The sequence below is a fragment of the Chrysochloris asiatica genome, unplaced genomic scaffold, assembly GCF_000296735.1.
Source record: "Chrysochloris asiatica unplaced genomic scaffold, ChrAsi1.0 scaffold00333, whole genome shotgun sequence".
Taxonomy (NCBI): Eukaryota; Metazoa; Chordata; class Mammalia; order Afrosoricida; family Chrysochloridae; genus Chrysochloris; species Chrysochloris asiatica.
The window spans coordinates 1,880,666-1,894,141 of NW_006408851.1; the positions used below are offsets into that span (position 1 = coordinate 1,880,666).

Consider the following 13,476-nt stretch of genomic DNA (forward strand, 5'->3'; position numbering starts at 1 on the left):
AGCTTTGGTGGACTGTCTCTGGTAAAGTGAAATCTCTGAACCTTTGCTCTTTGTGTGTTTGCATGTCTGTGGTGGGCACGTGTGAGCTGTGTGCGGACATCTTGTGTACAAGTAGGGTGTGTGTGTCGTGTGTGCATATATGAATGTGTGTGCATGTGTCCAAGTGCTAAAGCAGGCAGGGCTGTGCACTAACATTTCATTTCTATTCATAATGATTTCCCTTCTAGGATGTTCTTGTCTTTCTTTCTCTTTCTCTCTTTCTTTCTTTGTGTACCTACAAGTGTGTGAGTATACGCATATACAACTATAACTCCTTGACCTTACCAGGTCAGTACCATAGCAAAACAGGTCCACTTCCTTGTATAAGCCTTTCTACCTCCCCCAGGGATGGCGCCTGTGATGTGGCCTGCGACTGAGCCATCTCCAAAGCGTGTTTGTGGGCCCCTCTCCAGCGGCCACATGTCCAGACATGTGCCAGCTGCTGGGATTTCTCCACTCCTACTCACAACTCACACACAACACGCACAGCACACTCTGGCGCCTAGGGTTGTTCAGGCCAGAGTCTCCACCCCCGTATTTGCTCAATCGTTGGAATTTCCAGTCCCCGGCTGCCAACTGCCCTGAGCCCACGTAGGAGGAGTTGAGAAAGGCCCGCCCAATCTCTCCGCTGACTTAACTACCTCCGCTGGGGCTGCCGGTCCGCACTCCACCTTCTGCTCTGCTCAGCGCGACATGTGTCACTCCCGCAGCTCCCTGCCCACAAGCAGCTCCCTGCCCACAATGAGCGTCCTGCAAGCCCCGATGTCCACCCCCACCACTAGCCTGGGTGCCCGGCGGGAATCGGGTCCCGAGATCTTCACCTTCGATCCTCTCCCAGAGCCTGCGATGGCCCCAGCCCCACGCCCCATCACCTTTCGCGGGCACCGCAAGCGCAGCCGCAAGGTTCTCTACCCCCGAATGGTAAGTGTCGCTGAAGTTGGCTGGCACAGGCCCACTACCTAGACGCTGTGGGGGAACCGCCAGACGTCAGGGGGCTGTGATCTAACCTGTCTCCTTCTTTCCCCTCAGGTCCGACGCCAACTGCCAGTAGAGGAACCAAATCCTGCCAAAAGACTTCTCTTTTTGTTACTCGCCATCATGTTCTGCCAGATCCTGATGGCCGAAGAAGGGGTGTCAGTACCTCTGTCCCCTGAGGATGCCTCCACTGACACTTCCCCCACACCCATCCCTGAGCCCCCAGTTTCCAAGTCACTTAATCTGACCTTGGAGTCCTCCGACTATGCTCTGGACCTCAGTACTTTTCTCCAGCAACACCCCGCCGCCTTCTGACCAAGATAGTCCTCACCACCAAAAATATGAATCTGAAAAACCAAAGAAGACAGGCGTAACTGGTATGCAAGGCCGTCACTCAAACTGGGACTCCCAAGGCAACTCAGACTGAACACTACAGCAGAGGAGCCATCTGGTGCCTGGGGGACACTGAGGCCAGAACTCCTCTGGATCTAGGCCCTGTGGGAAAACAAAGCAAGGGTCGTTAATTTATTTCTCATTGCTCCTAATTAATATTTATATGTATTTATGTATATACCCCCTAGGTGATGGAGGGGTGTATGGAATAATTTATTTTAACTTATGCAGGGTATGATTGGTGCCCCCCTGCTGGAATTACAAATCTCTTGTTATTTATTGAGCTTTTGTGGCATTCGTGGAGGCAGGGAGCCTAGGACTCTGCGAAACTAGAAGAGAATGCTCCGCCGCTTGGATACAGCGTGCAGGCAGGAAGTCAAGGATGGTGGTGGGGTGTAGTTTTAGGGGGCGACACTCTCAGTCTTCCAACATTTCAACTCTGCGGGGCCTACAGTGTGAGGCTCTGGTGGACTGTTGGGGATAAGATCCGTGGCCTTCCATCTCCCCAAAGTGCAGGGTGGCTATGCGGTCGGGTCGGTGGGCTTTCAGGGTGTCTGTTGGGGTCGCCCGGTATGTTCTGTGAACATAAATAAACTTGATTTACTCTCAGCAGTCCTTTGCGTGTGTCTTTAGGAAAAGCGACTCCCTACTCTCTCCTCGCCTTCAGTCGCCAAAAACCTGTACAGGGGGCTGTGAACCAGTGCGCTCGTTCTAGGGTCCCAGAGTTACGGGTCCTATAGTATCCGTATCCGGTCTCCGGATGCTGCCTTGCGTGGCCCTGTCTGCAGTTTCCCCAGTCGGTTACTGCCGGAATGTGGCAACCTCTCCATCCCGGTAGCAGAAGCCTTGACCAAGGAAGTCACGTCCATGGCCGGATACGGGGGAGGGGGAACCTAGGCGGGGCTGTGCTCAGGAAGGCTGCTGGTGAAGACTGTGGGGCAGCGGGTTCCACCTCCCGCTCACGAACAGTCCCTCCTGCCTTTCCTCCCCACCCCAACCCAGGACTGGCCAGGCTGGCTCCAGATCCGAGCGAAGCCTGCTGGGAAGGGGCGGAGCCAGAACCGGGCCCGGGCGGGCGGTGAATCCACTGCTGGGGGTGGGGTCGCGTTAGCCGTCAGCCGCGGCAACAGGGTGCGGCCTGGAGTGGGGCACGGATACAGGCACGGGTGCGGCTGCAGGCCTAGCTTCCAGGTATCCGGCTTGCTAGCGGGCCCTGCTTGACTCCCCAGGGTGCCCTGTGCACCTCTGCCCTTCTCAAGACCCTTCTATCCTCTTCCAGTGTCTGGGGAGGTGAGTGGGGGAGGGGAGGCAGAATCTGGGGCTGTCGAGGAGCTCAGAGGGAGGAAACGGTCCAGGAGGGTCCCTATGCGCGTTGGAGCCTTAGGAGGTTGAAGGTAAATGTCCGTAGCCAGAATCGGGACTCGACAAGGGAAGGGGACTGGCCGTAAACAGGAGAGAGTGGGTCGTTTAGGGGGTCTGTTGGATTGCATAAGGAAAAGCCTTAGCGGGCCCATGGGTGTGTTGAAAGATATCCTAGGGCACTGGGCCATGGTGGATGCCCGATGGGCGAGGATGACGGGAAGAAGACTGATTCCAGCAGACGCCACTGAGCCCAGTCCCAATCAGCAAAAGCTCTCTCTCCCTCTCCTCTAGCCCCGGCCCTGAGCCATGTTTTTCACCTGTGGCCCAAATGAGGCCATGGTGGTCTCTGGTAAGTATTGTTTTCTTCCAGCCAGTGACCCCAAAACCCTTGTGAATCAGGCCTCTGACCCTTCCCCTTTTCGCTTCCAGCTCCCCACTCTTCTACCCCTTGATTGCATGCTGCTTATCATTCCCACTCATTTGTCAGTCCCAGCCACTTCCCTTCTGAACCAGAGTCCTGATATGGCACTATAGAATAAGCATTGGACTGCTAACCACAAGGTCAGCGGTTCAAAATCACCAGCTGTGAGTCGCAACCAATTTGATGACAGTTAACAACAACACCCTTCAGGCAAGAGACCTGTAAGGGATGCCAGAATGAGTGGGTCCCAAGGACCACATGGGTTTGTCTGTAGGAGACAATGACCAGAAGGCTGTCCCTGAGCCCCTCCAGCTCCCAAGTTCCTGCTAATGGATTTTCCCCATCCCCCAGTTCCTCAGAGTTTTCCACATCCCATCTCTCCTGTGGCCACAGCCACTCACTGCTCCTCGCCATGTAGGTTTCTGCCGAAGCCCCCCTGTCATGGTGGCTGGAGGACGAGTCTTTGTCCTGCCCTGCATCCAGCAAATCCAGAGGTAGGTAAAAAGAGAGCCAGGAAAGGGAAACTTGCATTTTTCCTCTCTCTTCCTTTTCTCACTGTCTGTACCTTCTTTTTCACTTAGGATTTCTCTCAACACACTGACCCTCAATGTCAAGAGTGAAAAGGTTTATACTCGCCATGGGGTCCCCATCTCAGTCACTGGCATTGCCCAGGTGAGGCTTTCAAAGCCTTTCCTCCAAAGTTCACTCCAACATCACCTTTTCTCTCCCAGACATTGAGTCTTCTGATCATGGCCTTGCTAACCCTTGCCTGAAGAGAAGTTTCTCTTCTAGTCTCACCTTCTCCAGGCACTCTCCCTTTTGTCTCTGAGATAGAAGATGATTTCCTTAGAGGGCTTCCTCCGTGGTTTCCTAAGACCTACACCACAACCTTCCCTCATGCACTCTGGTTGCAGGTCAAAATCCAGGGGCAGAACAAGGAGATGTTGGCGGCTGCCTGCCAGATGTTCCTGGGGAAAACTGAAGCTGAGATTGCCCATATCGCACTGGAGACGCTGGAAGGCCACCAGAGGGCCATCATGGCCCACATGACTGTGGAGGTGGGCCGGGGACTGGGATCCGGGCTCAGGAAAAGATTTGGAAACTAAGTTCGAATGAGTGGGTCCCAAGGATCAAATAAATGGGTCTCCCTGTAGGAGACAGTAGCCAGAAGATCTGAGAGCTGAAGTTTCTTCTTCCTACCATCTTGTTATCTAGGAGATCTATAAGGACAGGCAGAAATTCTCAGAGCAAGTCTTCAAGGTGGCCTCATCAGACCTGGTCAACATGGGCATCAGTGTGGTTAGCTATACTCTGAAGGACATTCACGATGACCAGGTAAACCAGGTCGTTAGTTCTCCCTGCTTTCCTACTCTCGTCTCTGAAACCCTCCCAGGGATTCTGATTTTTGTTCCTCTCCCACAGGACTATTTGCATTCATTGGGGAAAGCTCGTACTGCTCAGGTTCAAAAAGATGCTCGAATTGGGGAAGCTGAGGCAAAGAGAGACGCTGGGATCCGGGTGAGAGAGATGAGGTTATTCCGGCACCATGTTCTATTGGGCACTGGTGGGAGACAGGGATGGAAGTGACACAGCTGAGTGCGCAGGGGCTGGTGGAGCTTTGCTTACAGGGAAATAGATGCCAGAGGTAGAGTGAGCAGGGGAGCCTGGTAGGGAACATACTCTCCTACCTATGGTTTTCCTCTCCCTGCTCTGACTTTTCCTATTTGATCTCTGCCCTGGACAGGAGGCCAAAGCCAAGCAGGAAAAGGTGTCTGCCCAGTACCTGAGTGAAATTGAAATGGCCAAGGCCCAGAGGGACTACGAACTGAAGAAGGCTGCTTATGATATCGAGGTCAACACCCGCCGAGCACAAGCTGACCTGGCCTACCAGTTACAGGTCAGAGCCACTATACTGAGCAAATGGCCAGGCTAGACTGGCCCCTTCCCCATTCTTTTCAGGCCCCTACTTTTATTTGTAGTCTCTCTCTGATCCCTTATCCTGGCTCACCATTTCTGACCCAATTTCCTCTTATTAGAAGAGATCTAGAAGACTCAAACATTTCAGCAAGATAATAACAATAATAATAATAATAAGGCCAGGATAACCAAAAAAAAAAAAAAAAACAGACCAGTTGCCATCGAGTCAACTCTTACTCAGAGCACAACTCCTCAGGACAGAGGAGAATTGCCCCATAGGATTTCCAAAGCTTTCATCTTTACTGAAGCAGATTACCACATCTTCCTCCAGAGCACTTGGTAGGTTTGAACAGCTGACCTTTCAGTTAGCAGATGAGTACTTAACCACAGCACCTCATTTAGACATAGCTCTAAAGTCAGCCTCAGGAGAATGTGAGTGAGAGTTGAGTCAAAGCATCGTCACTAGGGCTGAGCATAGATTGAGGGTGAACCAAAGCTGAAATCCAGCCTGTGCTCCCCTCTCTAAGCTGTGCACTCTGACATGGTCTGAGATCAAAGAAGATTGTGAGCAAGGAAAACATAGATGTGGGCACTGAATCCTGCAAAGTGAGGTGTGGACAGCCCCTTATATTGCAAGAAGGGACTCGAGACCTTAACCTAGAACCAAACAAACCAGTTGCTATTGAGTCAGTTCCAACTCATGTGGCCCCTGTATGCAGAGTAGAACTTCTCCACAGGGTTTTCAAGGCTGGGACCTTTGGGAAGCAGATCACCAGGCCTTTCTTTTGAAGAGTCCCTGGGTGTGTCTGAACTACCACCCTTTCAGTTAGGAATTGAGCACTTAACCATTACACCACCCAGGAACTCCTTAACTAGAGGACAGTAGTGTTATGAAATTTGTTTTCATTAGGAGTTGGTGCCGACTGACAATATAATGTGATGCAAAACAGCTTTAGTAATGATGTGAATTCCTGAGTGGCTTGACAGGTAGTTGAGTGTAGCATAGAGTCTTGCTGTTCAGGTGTGGTCGGCCTGACAGCAGCATCATCACCAACAGGCTGCTTATTGGAAATACCAAGACTAGAGTCCCCAGTTCAGAGCTTCTCAATTAGGGTCTGCATTTTTGCCCTAGACGCTTCAGGTCCATGTCGGAGTTTGCGAAGCCTTAGCATGATGGCTTAACTGTGACCAGACAAAGAGTACCCAGTACCTAAGGGGGCTTCAAAAAGTTCTTAGAAAAATGGAATTAAAAGATACTGGAATTTTTCCACAAACTTTTTGAATCTTCCATGTATAAGGCAATCTTTCAACATGGGAGCCAAAACCACAAACAGAGCAAAGCAATTAGAAGGATCCATAGTTTTCAGGCAGAAATTTTTTTTTTTTTAAAGTAATACCCTCAGTCAAACAAGAGAAGAGTTAACATTCAGGAATTCAGAACATAGAACAGAAGGGGGTAAAAAGAGCTCTTAGGGAAGTAACAGGATGGAAGAAATTTAAAAATCGCATTGGAAGAAAAAAATCTAATTTCCCAGAAATTAGAGCAAAAAGATAGATGAAAATTTTAGAGAGAAAAGGTAAAAACATCAGAGGCCAGTTCAGGGTATCTCACAGAAGAAAAAGGGAGGAAATCACTAAATGTAATTCTAAAGAGCATATCTGTTCTGGAAGACATCAGTTTTTAGAATGAAACATTCCCAACCAAGTGCCCAACGCAATAATAAGTGAAAAACTTCTACATTGAAACACATCATTGTGAAATTCCAAGACAAAAGAGGAAGATCTAAAAGTTTCCAGAGAGAACAGATTTCAGTCAAAGGTCTAGGTATTCAAATGATTTCAGATTTCTCAAGAAGCTAGAGGACCAGGAAACAGTACCTTCAAATTTCTGATGGGAAATAAATCCCTGAATAGCAACCTCTTCCCAGCCTCAGTGACTCTTCAAATAGAAGGCTAGAATAAAAATCTCAGAGAAGCAGAATCTCCAAAAAAAAGTATTGCCCACACTTTCTTTCTAAGAAAGCTACTGGAAGTTGAACTGTACCAAAAGGTGGTCCTAAACAAGGGGATCTGATAGTGGAGTGGTTCCACATTGGGCTTCTCACTGCAAGGTCAATAGTTTGAATCTACCAGCCACCCCACAGGAGAAAGATGGAGCTTTCTGCTCCCATAAAGACATCAGAAACAACGTCAGAAACCCTATACAGGGGCACTTAAACGATTTGGAGCCAGCTCAACATCACATCACCGCCAATCAAGAAGTGGGAGGGAAGGTGGGTAACAAGAAAAAGGAGATCCAACCAAGTAGAGAGAGATGAAGGGTATCCCCCAAAACAGGTTTGAAATTTTAGGGTCAAAGGCAGTTAAGTGCTGTCGAGTCAGTTTCGGTGAAAGTGCATGGTGCCATATCTAGAGCCACCCTTCCCTCCAGAGTGAACATATGTGCCCAGTGAAAGGCAGGGATCCATCACTGTATTGATGAACGTACAGAGATGGTGGCATATGGCTAAGCATGAATAATGAGACAATAAATGGGTTCCTGGCCTAGTGCCTCGCCTCACCCACATCTTGACAAGAACCTTCTGATCCCTGAGTACTACAAGGAATGAGAAAAGGAAATGTGGATAAGTAAGAAGTCTGTGTACATGTTCTTAGAGTAACCTGAAGGGCTACACCCAGAAGCTGATCACAGCTGGAAGGGGAGAAACTAGGTGGCTTGCAGAAAGAGGTGGGAGAAAGCCTGCTTCTCGTTACTTATCTTTTTCTTTGGAATTTGTGCCATATAAACCTATTGACATTGATTCTCACTCTTGGTGACACTCTGTGTTACAGAGTAGAACTGTTTCCTAAAGGTGTTTTGGCTATAATCTTAACAGAAGCAAATTGCTAGGTCTTTCTTGCACAATATAGGGCTAGGTGTGTTCCAAGCACCAACCTGTAGCACTATCTAGGGATCTCTTGTACAATATACAAAAGATCAACATGAAATAAATACCCACCCTACCCTAACCCTAAAAAAAGTCAGTGGGGGACTATTGCAATAGCCAGACTAGAGCTGGGACTGAAGTGAGAAGTGGATGGGTTTGAGAGATGCTACAGTGAGGTGCTGTAGGATAGGCCAACCACAAGGGTAGCCATTCAAATCCACGAGTCCGCTGCACGAGAGAGGTGAGGCTTTCTGCTCCTGTCAAGATTGACAGCCTCAGAAACCCCATTTGTTGTTGTTAGGTGCCATCGAGTCAGTACCAATTCATAGCGACCTTATGCACAGCAGAACAAAACACTGCCCAATCCTGGGCCAACCTCACTACTATTGCCACACTTGAGCCCATCGATGCTGCCACTTGGCCAATCCATCTCATTGGGGGTCTTCCTCTTTTTTTCTGACCCTCAACCTTACCAAACACGATATCCTTCTACAGCAACTGGTCTCTCCTGACAATATGTCCAAAGTATGAGAGATGAAGTTTGGCCATCCTGACCTCCAAGGAGCACTCTGGCTGCACTTCTTCCAAAATGGATCTATTGGTGTTTTTGGCAGCCCATGGCACTTTCAATATTTTCCTCCAACACCATAACTCAAAAGCATCAATTCTTCTACGGTCTTCCTTATTCACTGTCCAACTTTCACATGCATACGGTTATTGAAAATACCATGGCTTGACTCAGACACCATGGCTTGAGTCAAACGCACCTTAGTCCTCAAGCTGACATCTTTGCTCTTCAACACTTTAAAAAGATCTTGTGTAGCAAATTTGCCTAATGCAATACATCTGAACCCTATAGAGGGTCTATATGTGTCAGAATTGAGCCCACAGTCGGGGATTTGGTTTTTGGTTTGATGGGGGTAGAAAGGAACCCTGGTGGCACAATAATTAAGTGCTGGGATGCTAACCAAAAAGTCCACAGTTAGAACTCATCAGCAGGGTACCAAACCAGGAAAATGTAAGTTCTTAGCAGAGGATCGAAGCAGAATGAACTGGTAGGAAGCCCTGCTCACCTGCCAGTGTCCAGCAGTCTGCTTCCCTAAAGGTTTAGTCTTGGGAACCCTATGGAGCAGTTCTATTGTCCTGTTGTTATTGTTAAGTGCCATTGAGTCAGTTCTGACTCTGCAACCCTATGTAGGGTTTCCAAGGAGCAGCTCGTGGGTTTGAACTGCTGACCTTCTGGTACAGGGTTGATAAATGTTGGAGTCAACTGGATGGCAACTGGTTTTGTGGGGATAAAAGATCTTCATTGTGTAGTAGTGTTCTTGGGGGGGTGTGCACACTAAAGGCAGACAAATAGGGAAAGATGAGTATAGGAGTTCAGCAGAGGGACACAACCTGGCCTAGGGGAGAAGAGGGATTCAGTCCCAACTTGTCCAGATCCACCATGAGGAGCAGTCCTAATTCTTTTAATATTGGTTCTGAAGGAGAGTCACTGTGCCACCCCCAACCAAAAAATGGATTGTGTTTAGAAATGGATTCCACTGGCCTGGCTTAGGCTAACTTGGCTCTTCAGCCTGACTCTGAGCATCTCCTGCCCCCAGGTGGCCAAGACGAAGCAGCAGATCGAGGAGCAGAGGGTACAGGTGCAGGTGGTGGAGCGCGCCCAGCAGGTGGCAGTGCAGGAACAGGAAATCGCCCGACGAGAGAAGGAGCTAGAAGCCCGAGTGCGGAAGCCCGCCGAAGCAGAGCGATACCGGCTGGAGCGCCTAGCAGAGGCAGAGAAGTAAACACCCCTTCTCTGCCCAGGCCCTCCTGGTGACCCTAGATGAAGAGCTGACGCATTTACTACCTGAACTCCCCCTATGGAACTCAGGTTGCAAGAGCCCTTATCTCCAAAGTCCTGACTTTGTCTGTCTCCCTGAGAACAGGCCTCTCCTCATCCGTCTCTCCACTTTTCCCTCCTTTCCCCAGGTCCCAGCTTATCATGCAGGCCGAGGCTGAGGCCGAGTCCGTGCGGGTGAGTTAGGAGGCAACTGACTGGCTGGTGGGAGTGGAGTCTCTTGTCCTTAACTCTTCCCATCAATACCATTACCACGGCAAGTCTCCCGTGTCCTCTGCAGATGCGTGGGGAAGCTGAAGCCTTTGCTGTGGAGGCACGAGCACGGGCAGAAGCTATGCAGATGGCCAAGAAAGCAGAAGCATTCGAGCTGTACCACGATGCGGCTCAGCTGGACATGCTGCTAGAGAAGCTGCCCCAGGTGCAGGGTTGTGTGGGCACCAGGAGTGGAAGGATCAGAATTAGGGATTGAAGGGTAGGGTGATGGGAAGAGCCAGGCTTGTGAGTGAGAATTTTACAGCCAGTGACCAAAGTGAAGAAGGATGATCAATAGGACCAAACAAACCACACAAAAAACAAATACACTGTCACTGAAGCAATTCTAACTTATGATGCCACCATGTGTTACAGACTAGAACTGCTCCATGGAGTTTTCTTGCCTATAATAATTTTGGCATTAACTTCCATGGCACTGCTGGGGATTTGAACTACCAAACTTTAGGTTAGTTGTGGTTGTTGTTATGTGCCGTGGAGTCGGTTCAGACTCATTGCAACACTGTGCAGGGTTTCCGAAGCTGCAAATCTTTATGGGAGCAGAAAGCCTCATCTTTCTCCCACGAAACAGCTGGTAGTTTCAAACTGCTGACCGTGAGGTTCGCAGCCTGATTCGTAACCACTACACTACCAGAGCTCTTTAGGTTAGTAGTAGTGTCAAACTGTGCGCCACCTTATCAATAAGCAAAAGCCAAAACCAAACCCATAGCTATTGGTTGTGACTTGTAGTGACTCTATAGGACACTGTAGTACTGCCCCATAGGGTTTCCAAGGTGTTCAGACTACCATATCTGTCTCTTATGGAGAGACTGATGGGCCTTTCAGTTAGCAGCTGAGTGCTTAATTACTGCACCACCCGGACTCCTTTCAGTAAGACAACCAAACCAAACCTACTACACCAAAGTCAGTTTCTGTAAATCTTTGCAGAAGTAGATTGCCACATGTTTGTGAAAGTGCTGGTAGATTCGAACCACTGACCTTCCAACCAGACAGTCCAATTCTTAGCCCACTGTGCCACCAGGGCTCCTTTTAATATGACAGAAGGTCTTAAAACCAAAGATAAGGAGTACTGAGAAGGATGTGGTCAGCTCCTGGGCACTAAGTGGTCTTCTCTCACCTGCCAGGTGGCCGAGGAGATCAGTGGCCCTTTGACCTCAGCCAATAAGATCACACTGGTGTCCAGTGGAAGCGGGACTGTGGGGGCAGCCAAGGTGACTGGGGAAGTTCTGGACATCCTGAGCCGCCTGCCAGAGAGCGTGGAAAGACTCACAGGCATTAGCATTTCCCAGGTAAGGGGAGCTAGCTATCTGGGGGACAGGGCAGACTGACACTGATTTCTGTATGCCAGACCCAGCACTCAATTTCTACAGAAATGACTTTTCTTTTTTCAAATCAAAACTACTCTGGGGATATGTAGCACTTGGCAAAGTAAAGGAACTGAACCGCAAATGTGTGAAGTAACTAACCCCATGTCATATAGCTGGTGAAGCTAGGCTTCAAAACCTGGAACCTGTGTTTCTAGTCACCCTACTCATACAGGGAACTAGTTGTAGCCCTGTTAAAGCATATCACTGTCTCTTGGGGCCTCCATGACCTTTAGATCATGGCAGAGGTCATAGAACAGGCTCTGGAAACTGACTGCTTCAGTTTGAATCCTGGCTCAAATACATGCTAGCTGTATGATCTTGGATGAGTTCTTTAACTTTTCAGTGCCTGTTTCCTCGCCTTAAAATAGGGTTAATAATAGTAACTACTCTTTTGGACTGTAGGGGAGAGTACATGAGTAAATATTTGAAAGACTAGTGCCTGGCACATAGTAGGAGCAAGATACAATCACCAAAACCCACTGGCATCAAGTAAACTCTGACTCATAGTGACCCTAGATACATGGTTTCCAAGACTCTTAAATCTTAGCAGACAACCTCATTCTTCCTCCAAGAAGTGACTGGTGGGTTTGAACTACGACCTTGTGCAGCCCAAGGTCTAACCCACAGCACTCCCCAGGGCTCCATAAGGGTGAGATAAGTGTATGTTAAATAAAAAATACATACATGGTGGGTACCTAGGGGCCTGCATTGTAAGATTAGGAGCCAAGGAGAGTCTGACAGAGCTCTTCTGGGCCCCTCCACTCACTTCAGTGATTTGCTGTTTGTTGCACATGGACCCTTAATGACTTTGGCAATAATAAGGGAGTGAGGTGGGGAAAAACTATGACTCTTGAAGGTATAGATTCTCCCATTGGTCCACGTGGGGGGCCTGAAAGAGGAGGGTTCTAAGTACCTTCAAGTCGGTTCCAAATCATAGCAACCCCTATAGGGTTTCTGAGGAACAGCTGATGAGTTTGAACAGCCGACCTTGGAGTCCAGTGCATTAACCTGCATCGTCACACCAGACCTCTCCCACTGGTCCACATGGAGGCCTGAGAGAGGAAGGTTGTTGTGAAGTGCTGTGGAGTCGGTCCAACCCATAGCGCCCCTGTATAGCCCCTGTATAGGGTTTCCAAGGAGCAGCTGGTGAGCTTGAACCACCAACCTTGCAGTTCAAACGACTTTGCAGTCTGGCGCATTAACCCACAGCACCAAACCAGGACGAGAGAGGAAGGTGGTGGTTGTTACGTGCCATGGAGTCGGTTCCGACTCATAGCGACCCTATACAGGGTTTCTGAGGCTGTAATCTTTATGGGAGCAGAAAGCCTCATCTTTCTCCTGCGGAACAGCTGGTGGTTTCGAACTGTGGACGGTGAGATTAAATATGCTACCAGAGCTCCTTGAGAGGAAAGTAGCTGGTTCCAAATGTCCATCTATTGTCTTTTTCCAGGTGAACCACAATAAGCCTTTGCGAACAGCTTGAGCCCCCAGCCCTTGAGGACACGCTGCCTTGTTGATCAAGTTGCCTGAAGGGTCCCAGGTTGCATGCAGCCCAACTAATATTCCAGAGCATGCCCTTTGTGACAGCAGGGCACCACCTCTCATCCCTCCTTGCCAAATCACCTGTGCCTTGCCTTGGAGTGGGGAGTGCTTCTCCCCTTGCCAGCCCCACACTGCCAAGACTGCCCTCCCCTGCTCATACTAGCCTGCTCGTTATCCCTCTACACCCTGGCCTCAGCTTCTTGACTGTGAGCTGGTAGTCTTCAATTCTTTCCTGATGAAGACTGAGGGATGGTCTGGAGGTTCTACTACATGCCAAATAAATTGGGAATACTTACAACTTTAATAAAACAGAACCAATTCCAAATGAATGCTACAATGTAGTTTGCTCCCTTGTGTTTCAATAGGCTTTCTAAAATGGGAAAGTTACTTATAAGCCATATGCTGTTACAAGTTGTGAAG

The 13,476-nt window shown here is 49.1% G+C and overlaps 2 protein-coding genes across 3 annotated transcripts; both read left to right on the plus strand.

The window, feature by feature from the left end:
* Nucleotides 1-732: 732 nt before the first annotated feature.
* On the plus strand, nucleotides 733-1,329 carry IER3 (immediate early response 3). The gene is made up of 2 exons (XM_006875623.1): nucleotides 733-960; nucleotides 1,069-1,329. The coding sequence occupies exons 1-2, from the start codon at nucleotides 733-735 to the stop codon at nucleotides 1,327-1,329; spliced, it is 489 nt and encodes a 162-aa protein (XP_006875685.1).
* A 1,731-nt stretch (nucleotides 1,330-3,060) lies between these two features.
* FLOT1 (flotillin 1) lies at nucleotides 3,061-12,997 on the plus strand. 2 transcript variants are annotated; one of them, XM_006875624.1, is made up of 12 exons: nucleotides 3,061-3,118; nucleotides 3,609-3,684; nucleotides 3,772-3,862; nucleotides 4,105-4,248; nucleotides 4,406-4,525; nucleotides 4,613-4,708; nucleotides 4,935-5,087; nucleotides 9,639-9,820; nucleotides 10,009-10,054; nucleotides 10,158-10,295; nucleotides 11,272-11,436; nucleotides 12,965-12,997. In XM_006875624.1, the coding sequence occupies exons 1-12, from the start codon at nucleotides 3,076-3,078 to the stop codon at nucleotides 12,995-12,997; spliced, it is 1,287 nt and encodes a 428-aa protein (XP_006875686.1). In that variant the 5' UTR covers nucleotides 3,061-3,075. The 2 variants fall into 2 exon arrangements, with proteins under 2 accessions (XP_006875686.1, XP_006875687.1); XM_006875625.1 differs by lacking the exon at nucleotides 4,105-4,248.
* The last annotated feature ends 479 nt before the right edge of the window (nucleotides 12,998-13,476 follow it).

Bases quoted from the DNA above. Each gene is read 5' to 3' on its own strand.
- FLOT1 (XM_006875624.1), top strand. From the start codon at position 3,076: ATGTTTTTCACCTGTGGCCCAAATGAGGCCATGGTGGTCTCTG. The intron at 3,685-3,771 runs GTAGGTAAAAAG...TTTTTCACTTAG, and splicing joins TGCATCCAGCAAATCCAGAG to GATTTCTCTCAACACACTGA. The intron at 4,709-4,934 runs GTGAGAGAGATG...TGCCCTGGACAG, and splicing joins AGAGAGACGCTGGGATCCGG to GAGGCCAAAGCCAAGCAGGA.
- IER3 (XM_006875623.1), top strand. From the start codon at position 733: ATGTGTCACTCCCGCAGCTCCCTGCCCACAAGCAGCTCCCTGCCCACA. The intron at 961-1,068 runs GTAAGTGTCGCT...CTTTCCCCTCAG, and splicing joins AGGTTCTCTACCCCCGAATG to GTCCGACGCCAACTGCCAGT.